General features: G+C 41.1%; 1 protein-coding gene across 1 annotated transcript in view; it reads right to left on the reverse strand.

Moving 5' to 3' along the window:
* Positions 1 to 20,891, reverse strand: part of LOC137615965 (dyslexia-associated protein KIAA0319-like protein) — a 169,725-nt gene that overhangs the window by 7,545 nt on the left and 141,289 nt on the right. Inside the window, exons 13-15 of the mRNA XM_068345648.1 lie at positions 19,090 to 19,191; positions 10,879 to 11,049; positions 10,616 to 10,657 (exon numbers count right to left, since the gene is read on the reverse strand). Of these exons, the coding sequence (XP_068201749.1) occupies positions 10,616 to 10,657; positions 10,879 to 11,049; positions 19,090 to 19,191 (315 nt within the window). The remainder of the gene's footprint in view (positions 1 to 10,615; positions 10,658 to 10,878; positions 11,050 to 19,089; positions 19,192 to 20,891) is intronic.

Here is a 20,891-nt window from a genome sequence, read left to right on the forward strand (position 1 = left end):
GATGGGACCAATCCAGTAGAAAAGCATCTATATGAACTGCTGCTGGGTCCGGGATTGGCGAGCAATAATTTGGGAGCCTCTTGGTCATCCAGGTTGCAAAGAGATCTATGGTAGGTTGGCCCCATGTGGCCCATAGTCTCTTGCACACATTCTTGTGTAGGGTCCATTCTGTTGGGATGATTTGACCCTTCCGACTGAGGCAGTCCGCCATGACATTCATGTTGCCTTGAATGAACCTCGTTACTAGAGAAAGGTTTAGATCTCTTGACCAGGTGAGGAGGTCCCTTGCGATCTCGTACAACGTCATAGAATGGATCCCTCCTTGCTTGGAGATGTACGCCAAGGCCGTGGTGTTGTCTGAGTTCACCTCCACCACCTTGCCTAGAAGGAGAGACTTGAAGCTTTTCAAGGCCAGATGAACTGCCAGTAGCTCCTTGCAGTTGATATGTAACGCTCTTTGATTCGAGATCCAAGTTCCCGAGCATTCCCGACCGTCTAATGTCGCACCCCAGCCCGTGTCCGATGCGTCCGAGAAGAGAACGTGGTTGGGGGTCTGAACAGCCAGGGGCAGACCCTCTCTGAGGTAGATGTTGTCCTTCCACCAAGTCAGTGATGACTTCATCTTCTCGGAAATGGGGATCGAGACCGCTTCTAGCGTCTTGTCCTTTCTCCAGTGAACAGCTAGGTGAAATTGAAGGGGACGGAGGTGCAGTCTCCCTAACGCAATGAACTGGTCCAGGGATGAAAGCGTCCCTATCAGACTCATCCACTGTCTGACTGAACATCGGTCCTTCTTTAGCATGTTCTGGATGCATCCTTGGGCTTGACTTGTTCTGAGGGCCGACGGAAAAGCCCGAAAAGCTTGACTGTGAATCTCCATCCCTAAGTACACTATAGTTTGGGATGGGACCAGTTGGGACTTTTCCATATTGACCAGGAGACCCACTTCCTTGGTCAGATCTAGAGTCCACTTTAGATTCTCCAGACAGCGACGACTGGAAGAAGCTCTTAGAAGCCAGTCGTCCAAATAGAGGGAGGCTCTGATGTCCGCTAAATGCAGGAATTTGGCAATATTCCTCATCAGTTTCGTAAAGACAAGAGGCGCCGTGCTTAGGCCAAAGCACAGGGCTTGAAATTGGTAGACAACCTTCCCGTAAACGAACCTTAGAAAAGGTTGGGAATCTGGGTGGATGGGGACGTGAAAGTAAGCGTCCTTTAGGTCTAAAGAGACCATCCAGTCTTCCTTCCTGACCGCTGCTAGAACAGACTTTGTCGTCTCCATGGCGAACGTCTGCTTTGTGACAAAGACATTCAGAGCACTGACGTCTAGCACCGGTCTCCACCCTCCTGTCTTCTTTACCACTAAGAAGAGACGGTTGTAGAAGCCCGGGGATTGATGGTCCCGGACTTTGACTACCGCTCCCTTTTCTAGTAAGAGAGACACCTCTTGCTTTAAAGCTAGTCTCTTGTCCTCCTCTCTGTACCTGGGAGAGAGGTCGATGGGAGACGTTGCTAGAGGGGGCTTGCGCATAAACGGGATCTTGTACCCTTCTCTGAGCAACTTCACAGATTGTGCATCTGCGCCCCTGTTCTCCCAGGACTGCCAGTAGTTCTTGAGTCTGGCTCCCACTGCTGTCTGAAGAAGGTGGCAGTCAGACTCTGCCTTTAACCCTGGATAGGTACGGTGGGTCGTTTGCGACCCCGAGCGTCAAAAAAAAACAGGTTTTTCTCACGTGACTCACCCCTGTGACTGAATTTGTGGGTGATCGACCTGCAGGAGGTGTCTCCCCTACACGCTCTAGTAGTGTCCAGATGTGCATTGCTGTAGCTGTACTCCTTCCCCGATTTCTGAGACGCGTCGGGGTCGTTCGCGTCCGAGTTTACCCTTCTGAGGTAGTTTGCATAATTATCAAAGTTATTACGTATTATGAAATTGTCGTAGAATGGTGCAACTTGTATAGGTTATCAGTTGTGGAAAGTCTTGGTGGATTGTTTGGCTACCATGTGCATGTTTTTTTTTTTAGTTAAAATGTCGTTCATCACCACGAGGACCATTTTACCGCGAGTGCCCCTTTTTCATTTTTTTTCATTTTTTTGCCAAGTCATTTTTCCGTAAGATATTGTCAAATAGTGTCGTAAAACTTTTGCTTGTTTAGTGTTGGAAAGTGTGTCTAGATGATCTGGCTACCCATGCATGACTTTGTTTTTGTCAGATACGACGTAGTTATTGGTATATTGGGTATTTAACTGCGGTTACCAATTTCTGTTTTTTTTTCAATATTTGTAAAAATTACTACGTAGTAAGGAATTGCCGTATATTATTCATTTTTTTTTCATGTTTATGTGTTAGAAAGTGTGCCTTGATGGTTGGGCTAACACGTGCATGTCTTTTTTTTTATCTGAGATGTCGTATATTAGAATGTCGGGCATTTTACCGCGAGTGTCCCTTTTTAATTTTTTTTAATTTTTTTGCCAAGTCATTTTTTCGTAAGATATTGCGAAATAGTGTCGTAAAACTTTTGCTTTTTTAATGTTGGAAAGTGTGTCTAGATGATCTGGCTACCCATGCGTGATTTTGTTTTTGTCAGATACTACGTAGTTATTGGTATATTGGGTATTTAACTGCGGTTGCCAATTTCTGTTTTTTTTTCAATATTTGTAAAAATTTACTACGTAGTAAGGAATTGCCGTATATTATTGATTTTTTTTCATGTTTATGTGTTAGAAAGTGTGCCTTGATGGTTGGGCTAACACGTGCATGTCTTTTTTTTTTATCTGAGATGCCGTATATTAGAATGTTGGGCATTTTTCCGCGAGTGCCCCTTTTTATTTGTTTTGCATTTTTTTGCTTAGTCATGTTACCGTAAGGAATTGGCAAGTAGTGTCGCAAAACTTATATTTTTATAGTGTTGGAAAGTGTTTCTAGATGATCTGGCTACCCATGCCTATTTTTTTTTTAGCCAGATATGGCGTATATATAAGTATGTGTTCGATTTTCCTGTGATTGCCATTTTTTCGTTTTTTCCCATTTCTTTCAAAATTACTACGTACTAAGGAACTATCACAGAGTAATATTTCATTTATATGTTTATTTGTCGGAAAATATGCCTTGATGGTTTGCCTAGCACGTGGCTGAAATTTTTTTTTTCTGAAATGCCGTATATTAGAATGGCCATTTTTCCACGAGTGCCCCTTTTTATTTGTTTTGCAATTTTTTGCTTAGTCATATTACCGTAAGGAATTGGCAAGTAGTGTCGCAAAACTTATATTTTTATAGTGTTGGAAAGTGTTTCTAGATGATCTGGCTACCCATGCCTTTTTTTTTTTAGCCAGATATGGCGTATATATAGGTATGTGTTCGATTTTCCGGTGATTGCCATTTTTTCGTTTTTTCCCAATTCTTTCAAAATTACTACGTACTAAGGAACTATCACAGAGTAATGATTCCTCTAGATGTTTATTTGTCGGAAAATTTTGTTTACTTTTTTTTTGATTGAATATCATCAAATTTTTTTAGCTAAAATATTGTTTTACATTTTTTTTTTTCGATTTTATTTCCCTTCAAAAAATTTTTTTTGGGTCAGAATTTTAATTTTATAGTCGTAAAATAATCGACAATTATCCAGCAACCCACCATACAATTTTTATGCATATCCAATAATAATTAGATTAGTAAATAACACCTTGAAATTGACATACCCTTCCTACATTTCAAGTGGCAGATTAGGGAGTCTGAGTCAGTGTGGTTGGCGGCCATTTTGTGGACATATCCGAAGCGTAAGCTGCCCTATCTATATATATTCTTGTTCCCTATAGAATTTGTGATATTTTGGTATATTTTTACCTGCATAAATATCATATTATATATTAAATATATGTATTTTTTTACGAAATTTCCAAGTACTCAAAAAATTACCTTTAGATATGGCCCCTGATATAAATGTAATTTACAAAATAATGAAGATTTTTTTACATATTTCTATTTTAGGATAACATATGTTTATTCCCTAAAAAAATTAGCCACTTCCTATTTCATTTGGGTACCCAAAAAAATTCATGAAATTTGGACAAATTTTTTTGGCCAAAAAAAGTTACCCTTTTTTTCTCATTTCAGATCTTCACCTCCATGGGTCTGACTTCATCCAAAATACATCAAGATGTGTCCTAAACATTCAAGAATCAATTCCTAAAAGGATTTGTGTATATATGTATAAACTTTTTTTTATGAATTTTTATGTCAGGTCTTTTTTTTTTCTACTTAATTTTTTAAAATATTTATAATAAATAGTTTTTCTGCAGATGAGTAGTATTTATCTTTACAGTTGTTTTAAGCATTCATTGAAGTTTTTTTTGGCAAAAGAAAAAAGGAGGTTACTGCAAAAACTGATTTTTCAAGAATTTTTTTTGGCGTCGGGGTCGTTCGCGTCCGAGTATACCCTTAAAGGGGTGTCCGAGGACCGTACCTATCCAGGGTTAAAGGACTTGGTACCTTTCTTCTTAATCCCACGTCTCCCTTCGGCACGAGCACCTCCTCTGCTGGAGGCTCTGCCACGAAAGGGCGGAATAAATCTGGACGCTGGAGTGTCCATCCTGGGTCTAGACACGGTAGGCAAAGGGGTGGCTTTGCGGGCAGATGACGCAACCAGGTCATGCGTGTCTTTTTGAATCAAGGAGGCAGCAATCTCCTTGATCAACTCCTCTGGGAAAAGGCACTTTGAGAGAGGAGCAAACATAAGTTCCGATCTCTGACATTGTGTTACTCCAGCTGACAAGAAGGAGCAAAGGTTTTCCCGTTTCTTGAGGACCCCGGAAACGAACGAAGCCGCAAGCTCACTGGAACCGTCCCGTATGGCCTTGTCCATGCAGGACATAATGAGCATGGAAGTTTCCTTGTCAGAAGGGGAGGTCTTCCTGCTCAACGCTCCCAAACACCAATCCAAAAAGTTAAAAACCTCGAAGGCTCTGAACACTCCTTTCATCAGATGGTCTAAGTCTGAAGGAGTCCAACAAATCTTGGAGCGTCTCATGGCTAGCCTGCGGGGAGAGTCTACTAGACTTGAGAAGTCGCCCTGGGCAGAGGCAGGAACTCCCAAGCCGAGAACTTCTCCCGTGGCATACCAGACGCTCGATCTGGAAGCGAGTTTCGCAGGGGGAAACAAGAATGCTGTCTTCCCAAGGTGCTTTTTGGACTGCATCCAATCTCCCAACACTCTTAAAGCTCTCTTAGACGAGCGGGCGAGGACGAGCTTCGTGAAGGCAGGCGCGGATGACTGCGTGCCTAAAGCGAACTCAGATGGAGGAGAGTGTGGGGCTGCAGAAACAAACTGATCAGGATACATCTCCTTGAACAGTGCAAGAACTTTCCTAAAGTCCAAGGAGGGAGGCGTGGTCTTGGGTTCGTCGATGTCCGTATGCGGGTCGTCAAAGTGTGCAGCGTCGTCACCATCAGAGAGTCCATCGTCTGAATACTGAGGAGGAAGCGGCAAAGGAGTAGGAATTGGCTGGTCAGCTGAGTCCGGCAGCACGGGTGCATGCGTGACTGCACTGGACGCAACGTCATGGAACTGTTGGCCAGTCTGTGAGCTGGCAACAACCATAGCAGCGCGGGGGCGCAAAGCGTCTACTCCTGACTGTCTAGTCTGCTGTGGGCGAGTAGCGGTAACCACACTGGGTTGCGGAGGTTGACGCACCGCGTCAAAACAAAACAACTTAGGTTGTTGTTGTAACTCGCGAACGTCAACGGAGGGTTCCGTGCGTCGCTGAACGTCAACATGCGGCTGGCAGGGTACACTGCGCATGGGTGGCGGGACTCTCACAGCTGGTGTGCGGGAGAAGGTAGCCTCAGCGTCCACTGGACGCACAACCGTGGTTGGTTGTAGGCTAACGGGTGGTGCAGCGTCAACCTTCTCCGCACGAAAGTCCTGCATTAATGACGTTAACTGCGTCTGCATGGTCTGCAGCAAAGACCACTTAGGGTCTACAGTAGCAGGTGCGGCAACAGACGGTGTTACTGCCTGTTGCGGTACCGCTTTGCCTCTCTTAGGAGGTGTGCAGTCATCGGAAGACTGCAGCGAGTCCGAACTGACCCAGTGGCTACAGCTGGGCCGTTGGACTTGCGCGGAAGGGACCGACTTGCGTTTAAGAGGCCGTGAGACCTTGGTCCATTGTTTCTTTCGAGAAACATCTTCCGCAGACGAGGAATAAATGGGCTCTCTCGTCTTCTTGTGGGTGGGGCGATCTTGGTAAGATACGTCCGAAACCACGGAGGGAACGTCTGTCCGCTGATTAAAGCCTGTCGAACCCTTTGGTCGTACGACATTGCTTCTCCCCTGGGCTTGGGAGCTTGCAAGAGGTCCCGGACTGGGAGGACGACAGGCACGAACAGACGCACCCTCAAGCGCAACACTAACACTTTCCACAACACTACCACTCACTTTGTCACTACCCACTGCACTCTTACCCTTCAACTCCTTGACGTCTGCCATGAGTTGGTTACGGTCACTCGCCAATGACTCGACTCTCTCACCCAGAGCCTGGATGGCACGCATCATATCTGCCATCGAAGGTTGTTGAGTGCTAGAAGGGGGGTCAGGAGCAACCACTACAGGGGAAGGAAAAGGTTGTGGGGCATGAGGAGAGGAAATATCAACGGAGCGAGATGAACTTCTCCTGACTCTATCTCTCTCTAGCCTACGTGAATATTTCAGGAATTCGAGAAAATCGAATTCCGAAAGCCCAACGCATTCCTCACATCGATCTTCCAATTGACAGGTTTTATCCCGACAATTGGAACAAACGGTGTGCGGATCGATAGAGGCCTTCGGAAGACGCCTTGAACAGTCCCTAGCACTACACTTTCTGTATTTAGGGACTTGAGAAGGGTCAGCCATCTTGAATAGTCAAAGGGGAATTCAAAATCTATCCAAGTCGTCAACAAATAATCCAAAAATCAATAAAAGAATGCAAGGATGTATTGAAGATAACCTCTGCAAAGCGAAAGCTAATAACTAGAAATGTGTACTTCACCAAAATCTGTGAAAACCAATCCAGTAAGCAACAGCGAATTTAGTAGGTCTTGCCGGTGGCACGACAGAGAGAAAATTGGTTCTGTGTTTACATGGAGTACTTGAGTACCTGCTAGACAGATGGCGCTGTTGATGTACACCCCCTACCTGCATAGCGATCGCTGGCGTATTTTGAGCGTAGAGTTTTTCTGTCGGGCAGCAGAGCTGCAGCTTATATAATCACCGGGTAAGTATATTGAAAAATCAAAAGCACATTAATTTCAAATACATTATCTCAAACTAGACCCCTGCTTTTCAGGTCGAGAAAGAAGTTACCCTCAACATTCCTAGAACATTTGCTGTGCTCTACCCATTTCCAATATGTAGGTTTGTTCTTCTTGCTACAGTCTTGATGTTGTAATTCCTTATTTTTTCTCTCCTTTCTCCAAAATCAACCAACTAAAGCTTTAGCATTTTCATCTATTTGTTCAGTATCTTTACAGTTTCAGTTTTCTGCACATATAACTAAACTAATATATTAATATCGAAAATAATTAGTCTGCTTCTGGGGAAAAGCAATTACTTATGAATATCAAATCACCTAAACTACAGAATCTCAATAGCTGATATTATATCTAAACAATGGTACAGTATAAGCTGTTATCCAGATATACTTATAGAGGGCACACTATGTATACTATCAATAAGGGAACTGCATGCCTTTTATACATCAGCTGCTGCCTTGTTTATTACCACAATCCTTCTCTCGTGTCATCAATTTTCTTGAATATGTGAGAGGATGACCATTCCAATTCATTTAACTGCTTTCTTATTACTTGTGGCCACAAAGTTAGTGTTGAATATTTTTTTTAATGAAGTGGCTTATGTCATAAATGTCATCTTCTATATTGGCAGTCATACAGCTATGGGGGAAACTATGGTAGTAGGGGACCTTTGGGAACTAGAGCCAGGTTCCAAACTAATAGTTCTTTTCCTCTTCTTATGTTTAGTTCCTATATATTCAGCCATAACCTCAAAGATGAGATTAATGTCTGATCCTCATCTAATTAATCACATTCAGTATAATGAGACAACATAGTACAGGCAATAACACAGTCAAGAATATATTTCCTATGATTGATTGATAGTTTTAAAGTTTTCTGGCATCCTGACATCGAAGGTCATTGACACTGATATCATTTATTATAAGTAAAGAATAAAAGAAACTTCAATTAAAACCATAAAAGCGATGTCATCATAAAACTTGAATAGCTTTCAGACGACCTGCTTCTGAAATCAATCTAAAAATACCACTAGCAAAGTATGACACATCATGCCCAAGAATCTTGGTAAGGATGAGCCTGCCATCCTCACCTCAAGCCTCAAACAGATATATATTTTTTGAGGTGCTATAAGTGGGGCATTCGGTCAACAACTGCCTCACTGTTAAGGGTACCAAACAGTCGTCGCAATATGGCTGGTGTTGGCCAGTTAGCAGAAACCAGTGTGTCAACCGAGTGACCAATGCGGAGACAACAAAGAGTAGTCTCCCCCTTTAGGGGCAGCATTTTATACCTCCAAGGGAATACAGTATAGCATTACTTATTTCTCTCACCTTATTTTCAACTAAATCATCCCAATGTTGTTACAAATTATTATAAATCAAATTCTTAATGCTAGCATTAAGAATTACAGCATTTTGTAATCTCGATAAACACACATTTACAATAAACGCCAATAATTCCCATGATCAAGTGAGCACAACTAAAATCATAAACTAATAATAGATTGCTCTCTCATCAAATAAAATGATGTTATATAATCTTGATAAACACATATCTCTCCTTATAAAATAAAGCGCAAAATATATGACTACTCTGTCTCTCCCTTTCCTCGGGTACAGAGGAAAGCGAGTAGTCACACGCTGTTGAGAGGGGGTACTCAGGAAAGGTCGAGTACACAAGTTTACAATCGAAATAATGTGATTCACCTTTCAGCAAAACTCTCTCCCTCTCTCTTTGAATAGATACATTTTATCTTAGGCTATATATGATAAAAAGAAATAGGCTACCATAAAACACAGAATATAACATGATCTACTGTATTTCTCAGTAAATCTTATCTAACCAGATCTCTTTCTCTCTCCCCACTCTTTCTCAGTCTCTCAAATACACACAAACCAACAAACAAAAACTATTCTAAAATTGTACGAAAGAAGTATTTCTGGACACGTGAAAGGCAAAGCCCTAGATGTCATTCCATTTTAACTCATGTTTAACACTGTGCTATTCTCAGTAGGGATTGACCTCTTCTACCATTAATGAATGCTATTCATCCATAAATAATCAGAAAAAATGCTGGTAATTCCTGCTTTACCTAGAAAATTATATTCTGTCAGCAACAAAACCATTATCATCTGTCCAACCATCCGAATCAGAAAAAAAAGGAGTTTTACTTGTTTATGTGTCAATGCATCCTTCTGGTGACCAAATTTTAGTCCTCTTTAGCTACTACAGATCATTTTATTGGGAAATGTTACAGTTATCACTATCACTTTCCGCTATAAATAGATGTCCTTATTTTGAACATCACCTGGATAATGTTGACAATTATCTGAGATGATGTTAACCAACGTCTGAATGACACTTTGTCTGCATGGAATATGCAGACAGAACACTAGGTGTTACTACCTAAAAATCATTACAGGATCTTTCAGTCTTTAGATAAAAAAAAAATTGATGACAGCAATTGCAATATGAGTAACTAAAAGGCTGAGAAAGAATTCTCTATTAAATAGCTATTGTCAGAAAGAAAATTACTTTATTCAAGCACAAAAATATCTCTCTCTCTCTCTCTCTCTCTCTCTCTCTCTCTCTCTCTCTCTCTCTCTCTCTCTCTCTCTCTCTCTCTCTCTCTCTCTCTCTCTCTCTCTCTCTCCAGATTAGGCCTATAGAGAGTCACTTCAGACTAGGTCTATAGGGGAGTCACTGCAGATTAGGCCTATAGGGGAGTCACTGCAGATTAGACCCTTTGACCGAATCACTCTCAAATCACAAGATAGACAATTGAATTATACACATTTTGTCACTATTTTCATGCAAATCAGATAAAGATTGACCACGACATAGCATATGCTTATGACCTTTTTGTGACCTTGACCACTGACCCAATCATTACTGAAATCTAATCAATTTGTCCATGGATCATGACCAATCTTTCCACCAAATTTCATTAGATTTGCCCACTTTATAGCAAAAAGACATTTTTTACCTTCACCTAGATTGTGCTATATATCAAAAGATAGGCAACTGAATCATGCAAATTTTGGCACTAGTTTCATGCTAATTGATAAAAATTTACCACAATATAACAAAAAGATGTTTTTTACCTTTTCATTACAGTGACTTTTGACCCAATTACTCCCAAAATCTAATCAAATTGTCCTTGGATCATGGACAAATAGTTTTTGAGAAATGCAAACCACAAAAACACAGAGAGACATACACTATATACAAATAAACACACACCTATCAAAACAACCTTTGCCGCAAAAAAGTTAGCAAAGGTAATAAAGTATATCAAAAGAGATCCTAATACAGTACTGTACTTACTTAACTTTTTCTGAGGTCTGACATTTGTATGCATCTTCAGATCTGGAAATGAAAATCAAACATACATGCATCTTTAATCAAGCACTACTAAAGAGCCAACAGCACAAGAAAAGATAAAAAATAGGCATATAGGATGACTAGACTGGAAAATAAAAAGTAAAATTGGAGTATGGTGTCTTTGAAAACAAAATGCAAATAAAAATATAAGAATTAAAAGGAAAGGATTACGAGTGCTAAATGGTTATTTCCATTTAATGACTTACGTTTAGTATTTTCTTCATAATTATCTAAGAGAGAGTAGCGGGGAGGTTTACGACGTGGCTTTGTATTACCTCCAAAATATCGTACAATTAGAGCAATGACTCCCCAAATTACAAGTCCTAAGGCGATTGCCATAAAACATATAGTCACAAATACATAGACAACGCTCCAATCTGAAAAGAAAATGTACATTAAATATAAAACTAATTGAATCGAGATGAAAATAGCTGAATAATTGAATAAAACCTATCGTTAAAAAAACCATATCATACGCTATTATTTTATTTACACTAAATGTTTCGCAAACAAACCTCTTTTGCGGTACTGAGAGAAGTCACAGCCTCTGACAGGTAGGAAGTGTATGCAATATAAGATTCAGAAAGATTCAACAAGTTTCAGCTAATTATCAAGCTCACTCTTTCTGATACCTCTTACAAAGTTAGAGTAGTGTAGGGAGGAAGGCCATAAAGAATAAGTTAATAGGTTTTTATAAAATGTTATTTTGATTATAAAATAAATTTTTGAATATACTTACCCGGTGATTATATAGCTGCAACTCTGTTGCTCGACAGACAACTCTACGGAAAAACTCGCCAGCGATCGCTACACAGGTTGCGGGTGTGCCCAACAGCGCCATCTGTCGACCAGATACCCAGCTCTCAATGTAAACAAAGACTCAATTTTCTCCTCGTCCCACTGCGTCTCTATTGGGGAGGAAGGGAGGGTCATTTAATTTATAATCACCGGGTAAGTATATTCAAAAATTTATTTTATAATCAAAATAACATTTTTCAATATTTAACTTAGCCGGTGATTATATAGCTGATTCACACCCAGGATGGTGGGTAGAGACCAGTAATATACAGTATGTTTACACTTTTTATGAGCTAAGAGTTTTTTATTTCCTTTTAGAAGTTATCAAAATAACAAAAACAAAATAAATAGGTACCTGGTAAGGAAGTCGACTTGAACAATTACTCTGCCTTTTAAGTACGTCTTCCTTACGGAGCCTCGCGATCCTCTTAGGATGCTGATCGACCCCTAGGATCTGAAGTATCAAGGGTTGCAACCCATACAACAGGACCTCATCAAACCCCTAATCTAGGCGCTCTCAAGAAATGACTTTGACCACCCGCCAAATCAACCAGGATGCGAAAGGCTTCTTAGTCTTCCGGACAACCCATAAAAAAACAACATTTCAAGAGACAGATTAAAAGGATAAGGAATTAGGGAATTGTAGTGGTTGAGCCCTCACCCACTACTGCACTCGCTGCTACGAATGGTCCCAGTGTGTAGCAGTTCTTGTAAAGAGACTGGACATCTTTCAAGTAAAATGACGCGAACACTGACTTGCTTCTCCAATAGGTTGCGTCCATTATACTTTGCAGAGATATATTTTGCTTAAAGGCCACGGAAGTTGTTACAGCTCTAACTTCGTGCGTCTTCACCTTAAGCAAAGTTCGGTCTTCCTCACTCAGATGTGAATGAGCTTCTCGTATTAACAATCTGATAAAGTCTGACCAAGCATTCTTTGACATAGGCAAGGATGGTTTCTTAACTGAACACCATAAAGCTTCAGATTGGCCTTGTAAAGGTTTAGTACGCTTTAAATAGAACTTAAGAGCTCTAACAGGGCATAAGACTCTTTCTAGTTCATTGCCTACGATCTCCGATAAGCTGGGGATATCGAAAGATTTAGGCCAAGGCCGAGAAGGCAGCTCATTTTTGGCTAGAAAACCAAGTAGTAGCGAACAAGTGGCTTTTTCTGACGAAAATCCGATGTTCTTGCTGAAGGCATGAATCTCACTGACTCTTTTAGCCAAGGCTAAGCATACCAGGAAAAGAGTCTTAAGAGTGAGATCTTTCAGGGAGGCTGATTGTAACGGCTCCAACCTGTCTGACATGAAGAATCTTAGTACCACGTCTAAATTCCATCCAGGGGTAGCCAAACGACGCTCCTTGGTGGTCTCAAAAGACTTAAGGAGGTCTTGCAGATCTTTATGTTTGGAAAGATCTAAGCCTCTATGCCGGAAGACCGATGCCAACATGCTTCTGTAGCCCTTGATAGTGGGAGCTGAAAGGGATCGTCCTTTTCTCAGGTATAAGAGAAAAACAGCTATTTGAGCTACAGAGGTACTGGTCGAGGATACAGAAACTGACTTGCACCAGTCTCGGAAGACTTCCCACTTCGATTGGTAGACTCTAATGGAAGACGCTCTCCTTGCTCTAGCAATCGCACTGGCTGCTTCCTTCGAAAAGCCTCTAGCTCTCGAGAGTCTTTCGATAGTCTGAAGGCAGTCAGACGAAGAGCGTGGAGGCTTTGGAGTACCTTCTTTACGTGTGGCTGACGTAGAAGGTCTACCCTTAGAGGAAGACTACTGGGAACGTCTACTAACCATCGAAGTATCTCGGTGAACCATTCTCTCGCGGGCCAGAGGGAAGCAACTAACGTCAACCTTGTCCCTTCGTGAGAGGCGAACTTCTGCAGTACCTTGTTGACAATCTTGAACGGTGGGAATGCGTAGAGATCCAGATGTGACCAATCTAGGAGGAAATCATCTTTATGTATTGCTGCTGGGTCCGGGACTGGAGAGCAATAGATTGGAAGCCTCTTGGTCAGCGAGGTTGCAAAGAGATCTATGGATGGTTTTACCCCAAGTGGCCCAAAGTCTCTTGCACACATCTTTGTGGAGGGTCCATTCGGTTGGAATTACTTGCCCTTTCCGACTGAGACAATCTGCTATGACGTTCAAGTCGCCTTGGATGAACCTCGTTACTAGGGAGATGTCTTGACCTTTTGACCAGATGAGCAGGTCCCTTGCGATCTCGTACAACGTCAGTGAGTGGGTACCTCCTTGTTTGGAGATGTACGCCAAGGCCGTGGTGATGTCCGAGTTAACTTCCACCACTTTGCCTCGAAGGAGAGACTTGAAGCTTTTCAAGGCCAGATGTACTGCCAACAGCTCCTTGCAGTTGATATGCATGCTCCTCTGACTCGAGTTCCACAGTCCTGAGCATTCCCGACCGTCTAGTGTCGCGCCCCAGCCCACGTTCGATGCGTCCGAGAAGAGAACGTGGTTGGGAGTCTGAACAGCCAGGGGAAGACCCTCTCTTAGGTTGATATTGTCCTTCCACCAAGTCAGACAAGACTTTATCTTTTCGGAAACCGGGATCGAGACCGCTTCTAGCGTCTTGTCCTTTTTCCAGTGAAAAGCTAGATGGTATTGAAGAGGACGGAGGTGTAGTCTTCCTAGTGACACAAATTGTTCCACGGATGACAGCGTCCCTACCAGACTCATCCACAGCCTGACTGAGCAGCGTTCCTTCTTCAGCATCTTCTGGATGGATAGCAGGGCTTGATCTATTCTGGGGGCTGATCGTCTTGTTGTTCAGCAACGTCCTCATCAGAGGGTTCCTCATCCGAAAACTGATGAGGAAACGGCAACGGAGTGGGCAACGTCTGGCTCGCTGAGTCCGGTCACACTGGTGCATGCGTGACGGAGCCGGACGCAACATCATGGAACTGCTGCACAGTCTGTGAACTGTCAACAACCATGGGTGCGCGAGGAAGCACAGCGTCAACCCGAGACTGTCTAGACCGTCTGGGTTGTGCAGTCAACACCCTACCGGGTTGCTGAGGTTGACGCACTGCATCAAAACAAGTCACCTCTGCTGGTTGTTGAACGTCAACAACCACCTCCGAGCGTCGCTTAACGTCAACGTGCGGCTGGCAACCCACACTGGGTCGCATCGGTGGAGGAACCACCTCAACTGGCAGACGCGAGTAGGTTACCTCAGCGTCAACAGGGCGCACAACCGACCGGTTGGAAGGTTGTTGGCCAGAAGGTTCGGTAGCTACCTTCTCCGCATTAAAGTCCTCTATCAAGGACGCAAGCTTGGACTGCATGTCTGGCAGCAAAGCCCATTTAGGGTCTACGGGAGCAGGTGCGGCAACAGACGGGGTTAGCGACTGAGGCGGTACCGCTTACCATCCCTGAAAGCCTTGTTATGCATGACATAATTGTACAGCAAAACTTCAAAGGCTCGAAAACAGCTGTGAAGTTGACCTGTAAAAAACTTGGAGCGTCTCCTGGCCAGGCGCCAGGGAGAGTCTACGAGAATTGAGAAGTCTATCTGGGCAGAGGCATGAACTCCCAAGCCGAGAACTTCTCTCGTGTCATATCAGACTCTCGCTCTATAAACCAGTTTAAAAGAAGGGAAAGCAAAGGCTGTATCCCCCAAACTCCTCCTGGTGAAAAACCAGTCGCCTAGCCAACGTAAAGCTCTCTAGGAGAGCGGGAGAGCACTAGCTTAAAAACAACGGCTTCGAAGTAGCTAGGCCTAGTGTAAGCTCTGACGTTTAGGCGAACGAGGAGCAGCAGTTACAAAAAGATCCGGACAAAGATCCTTAAAAAAATCATCATGATTTAATTAAAGTCCATAGGGGGCTAAGCAGCTTTAGGCTCCTCTCCATCTGACAGAGTCCTCAAGGGAATATCAGTAGGAGGGGGAACAGCAACTTCCTCATCTACAGGAACCTTGTCCGATAAAAGCTGAGTCTCAAGCAAGGGAGAGACCTACCGTGGTGGCAATGCTTTACAAGCAGAGTCCACACTCACTGGTGCATTAGTAGCGGACCAGAACGCAACGTCATGTAACTGCTTGACAGTCTGTGAACTGTCAACAACTGAACTGTCAACCACAACAGGTGCGTGAGGACGCACAGCGTCCACTCGAGACTGCTTTGACTGCCTAGACTGAGCAGTCAAAACAACTCTAGAATGCGGAGGTTGACGCACAGCGTCAAAACAAGTCAACTCCGATTGTTAGTGAACGTCTTGAACGTCAACAGGAGCATCAGCAAGTGGCCTAACGTCCAAATGCGGCTGAAAAACCACACGAGACCGCATCGAGTGTGGTTCTAAACAACCTGACTGACGTGACTAAGCTACGCCAACGTCAACAGTAAGCACAAAGGAACGTTAGGTTGGCTGAAAGCCAGGATATTGATGAGATAAACGGCTAGACTCAACGGACTAATCGGCAGAATAGTCTTCCATAAGGGAGGCAAGCATATACTGCATGTCTTGCCATACAACCCATTAAGGATCAACGGAAATGGTTGTGGTAAGAGACGAGGGTAATGTCTGTGACCGCAACACTTTGCCAACAAAAAAAAAAGACTCTCGGAGTCTGTGTTACGCTTTTGTTAGGCGGCGAGCAGTTATCCGATGACTGCATAGGGTCAGAGCTGTCCTAATGGTTGTAACCAGGACGCTGGACCTGTCCTGAAAGGACTGACTTTCGCTTAAGGGCTTCGAAACCTTGTGACAGGTTTCTTATGCGAAAAGCCTTCGAATGACGAGGAGAAACAACGTCTCTCTCGTCTTATGGTAGGGGAGATCTTGGTAAGATACACCCGATACCATAGAGGGAAAACGTCTGTTCGTTGATCAAGGCCTCTCGAACCCATAAGTCGTTTGACATTACTTCTCCCCTGGGCTTGGGAGCATGCAAGAGGTCCCGGACTAGGTGAACGACAGGCACGAACAGACGAACCCTCGGACGCAACACTGTAACACTTTGCGCATATCACTTTATCACTTCGATTTTCTGTTTTGCACTTATTTCACTGAAATCGAAACTTTTACTGATTTCTACCTGAAACACGCAATTCTACCCTTCATTAAAAGGTAGTAATTGCGAAATCAGTCGTATAATGCAAGCTCATTAATACCAGCAAAAAACAGAAAACATATTTTAAGATAAAAAAAAAAAAAATCAGTGGCTGGGAAAGAGACTAAACACTAGTTCATATAAACTACGTTTTCAATCTCTCACCGCACATAGCCTGGGGACGAGAATAAAAAACTAAAAACGTTTTATCCTTCCTCCCCGTACAGCGACTAGGGACGAGAGTAACTCGAGAACAACGTTACCCGCTTGAACGGAACGTTTTCTCTCCTCTCTCTCCCTCCGTCTCTATCTCTCTCTTTCTCTCTTGATTTCGCACCTAAGAGAAGAGCCCAATTATATTTCGTCAAAAAAAACATGTTATTTGACTAAAGGAAAAAACTGAAAGGTTTTTCAAATAAAAAGTTCCTTTAAAATAGAATTTAAAACATTTAAGCTAAGAAAGAATGAACAAAACGTCAGAATCGATTTACTCTTACTGCAAAGTGAAACCGTGATACACTCTCTCTCTCTCTATCGTAACGATAGAGCGCATGTTGAACGTCCTGAACGTCAACAACTGCGTAGCATAAATAAACTAAACGTTAGTTCATCTTTGAAAACAGTACGAAGACTATCAAAGAAATTCTTTCATAAAATATTACATTTAAAAAGTTATAAATCCTTAGCTCTTTAAAAGCTAATTACGATATAAAGGGCTCAACGTTGATTAACTTCGGTTTCCAAGTTAGGACCGCCTACTCTCAGGAAAGGTCGCATATAAACAAAACATTAAAATTTATTTTTATATGTTTATAATAAATGGAAAGTTAATCGAAGAGGCCTAATAAAGGCGGAGAGATATAAAATATATAGAGGAAAATCTATAACGTGATAAGATAATTACTAAAAGCCTAAACACACTTCCGTCTACGGGAAGGGTCGGCCATTTAAAAGTGAAAGAAAGTCCATACTCTCTTTGTCACCATAATTAAATCTATCCAAAACGAGATCAAGATTTAAGATGAAGATAAAACACCTGCATAGCGAAAGCTCAAAACTAGAATATAGTACTTCACCAAATAGATGTGAAAAACTCCAGTTTAGCAACAGCGAGTAAAGTACGTCTTGTCGACACCTCGACAGAGAGAAAATTGAGTCTTTGTTTACATTGAGAGCTGGGTATCTGGTCGACAGATGGCGCTGTTGGGCACACCCGCAACCTGTGTAGCGATCGCTGGCGAGTTTTTCCGTAGAGTTGTCTGTCGAGCAACAGAGTTGCAGCTATATAATCACCGGCTAAGTTAAATATTGAAAAACAGGGTTTCACTTATTTCTTCTAATATACTGTACTGTATTAGTTCAACTACGAAAGCATATTTTTAGTGCCAAATCTCTATTTGGGTAAAGATGATTCAAGTTGCCTATTCCCCAGACTGCTAAAATGGGCTACCTAGGCCTAGCTGAAATAAGTGTTAAGAGTTATATATTGCAGGATTATTTATGTAGATTGATAGAACAGAGCTTAAAGCTTCTTCAAAGAAAATACATTTATAATGTGTAAGGATGTTTGAAAGTATAGAATTTCCTGCATTTATGGGATATCAATTCATGTTAAATAAGCTAGTCCTTGCGCATGACACAAAGAAAATAGAAAATTATGTCATAGAGATGACATGATGAAGATTAAGGAAGTTTTTCCACTTGATTGGAGTCCTTCTTCAACACAAGAGACCTTTAGCTTTGTGGTATGACATGCCTTTAGGTATATTCACAGCAGCAGTGAAGACTTGGCTCTTATCTAAAAGAAACCTCAACAATTGCTCGTATGTCAAGGTATTACTGTATCATGATGATAACCTATGGTATAAAGCATGAAATGAGGGGTTCAACATGAAAGAGAGGGGTACAATATTAAACAAAGTTGCATGCAGCAAATTAGTCCCTTACAAAGTAAAATGAGATAGCAGTGAATTAGATTCTTTAGCCGAGACCGTGAAAATTAAACAAAACAAAAGGCATATATAATAAACAAAACAGATGTAAATAAGTAACTCACACATGGCAAGAAATGAACACCACTACAGAAAGACAAGAAACGCTTTAAAAAATTATGCTAAAATACCAAAATATCCGACAGAACATTAGTGATTAGTTAGTGATGAATACAACAATATGATACAAACACAAGTCACTATTTAACATAATTCTGGAAGATCAACATAAGCAGTACAGTATTGACTATTTCAAGAAAAACTGAAAAATGATTCCAAAGAGATTTTTTGATAGATGCTGGGTATGAACATAAAGGTTCTTTTCTTTCTTCCTTAGGACATCTTCGCGTGGCTGAGATACCATGGTATACCAGCAAGGAATTTTAAGATTGTTTTTTAATAAAAAAAATAAATTTGCTTATACTTTTCCTCTAAATTAATTTTTGCCTAAAATCCTTCAAGCTAGAACACTTACTATCGTTACTATTTGAATACAAGGATTATATACTGAATTTCTGTTTAGTTGATAATTTTTCAAAAACATACCACAATTTTGAACACCATCTCCCATGTGGCGCCTCATGAAGGATTCCATCCACCATGTTTGACATCTGCACTCTCTCGATGACTGTATGCATTCACCATGTCCTGTAATAAAATAAATTTACTGTTATTACCTAGTCTGTTAATATCAAATTAAAAGGACACCTACACAAAATTACAATATACTAATCTTAAAGTAAAGTTAACACGAATTAAAAACTTTCTGTTTGCTCTACCAGAAGAAAATTAAAAATCACTCTCGGCTTATACATACATCAGTTATATCATTAATATCAATCAATAAAAAGAGCCTTGAAATCACCTGATCAACAGTTTCCTTTTAAATTTATTTAGTCTACAAAAAAAATGAAAACTACAGCATTGATATTTGAGGACATCATTGCTTATTCTTAGCGGAATGAGAATAAGTCAGTTGATTTGAAAAAAATTGATGGTAGCATAAAGTTATTTTTTACAAATAAAACAATAAAAATTACCATTTGATACAATTCTTTGTACACTAGCTGTGATATCGCGTGATGCCTTAACTTGTAAGTAGCCCACTGCCATCTTAAAATTCTTCTATATCTAGTTTTCAAATATAGCTCCTTCAAAGTTCAGAAACACTAACCAAAATATTTTCAATACCAGTAAGTTTATGTGATGACATTCTTACTTTTGGCTGGACCTTCATTCAACTGATTGGCTAACCAATCTATTGCAAATAAATTGATGGAAAATAGTACTCAGATGTTAGATATTTTAAAAGGGCTCATGGTGAAAGTGACTGTGATATCACTTTATATTCTCTTTACTCATGTAAGGATACAGATGTTTCATTGTGCATAATCTTATTTACAGAAAAAAAAACTGAAAAAATTCCTTCATAACCTTCTTTGGGCATATAGAGTATGGGCCGCTTCAAAACACAATTTATTTTTCTTACTCATCGAGGAATAATGTTTCAAAACTATGCAAAAGCATTCTCGAATAAGAATAATTCCTCAAGGTAGTAAGCTCAAGATTTTTTAGAAATCAAGAATTACAGTATAGCCATAATTGAGATAAAGGATAAAGGATTAATGAGGTTCACTCGTTTCAGTATTTAGGAACTATAATCTCCAATACAGGGTCTTTAGAATTACAGTTTAGTGAAAGATTGAAAAAAACAAATCAGACAATAGCTAGGTTAACCCTTTTACCCCCAATGCTATTTGGAACTTTCCAACCCTCAACACTCAGGCGTTTTTCTTTTTCAAGCACGTTTTACAATATTTTTTTTTTTTTAGATTGCGCTGACAGCCTTAATTTTTGTCATAGAGAGGTCAGGTTGGTCTCATTATATTTTGAAAATGCCTGAAGTTTCTCATAAAGTTATCAAAAATATGCAAAAAAATGCAAATAGCAGCTTTTTGCAACAACGTACCGGTACGTCCATGGGGGTTAAGGGATGAGTTTTGTGAAACGTACCAGTACGTCCATTGGGGGTAGAAAGGTTAAGTAAAATTTGGAAATCAAATTGCCTGAAATTCCATATAAAGATCAGACTATATATCAGTTTAGTGAGATCAGTGTTACTGTATGGACATGAGTCAGGGTATGACAATGAAACAATCTTCAACAGATTTAGTAGATTTGAGAACACAGCCCTCAGAAGGATATTGGGAGTTAAATGACAAGATCGGATTAGAAATGAAACTAAAGAGAGATTACCCAAGTGCCACGAAGATTGTCCAAGGATCGGCCCCATGCTGCAGCTACCTTTGCCAGTGGTGTTGCAGCCATCCCTTCACCAGTGAGAGGAT

Source organism: Palaemon carinicauda, chromosome 22, assembly GCF_036898095.1.
Source record: "Palaemon carinicauda isolate YSFRI2023 chromosome 22, ASM3689809v2, whole genome shotgun sequence".
Lineage (NCBI taxonomy): Eukaryota > Metazoa > Arthropoda > Malacostraca > Decapoda > Palaemonidae > Palaemon > Palaemon carinicauda.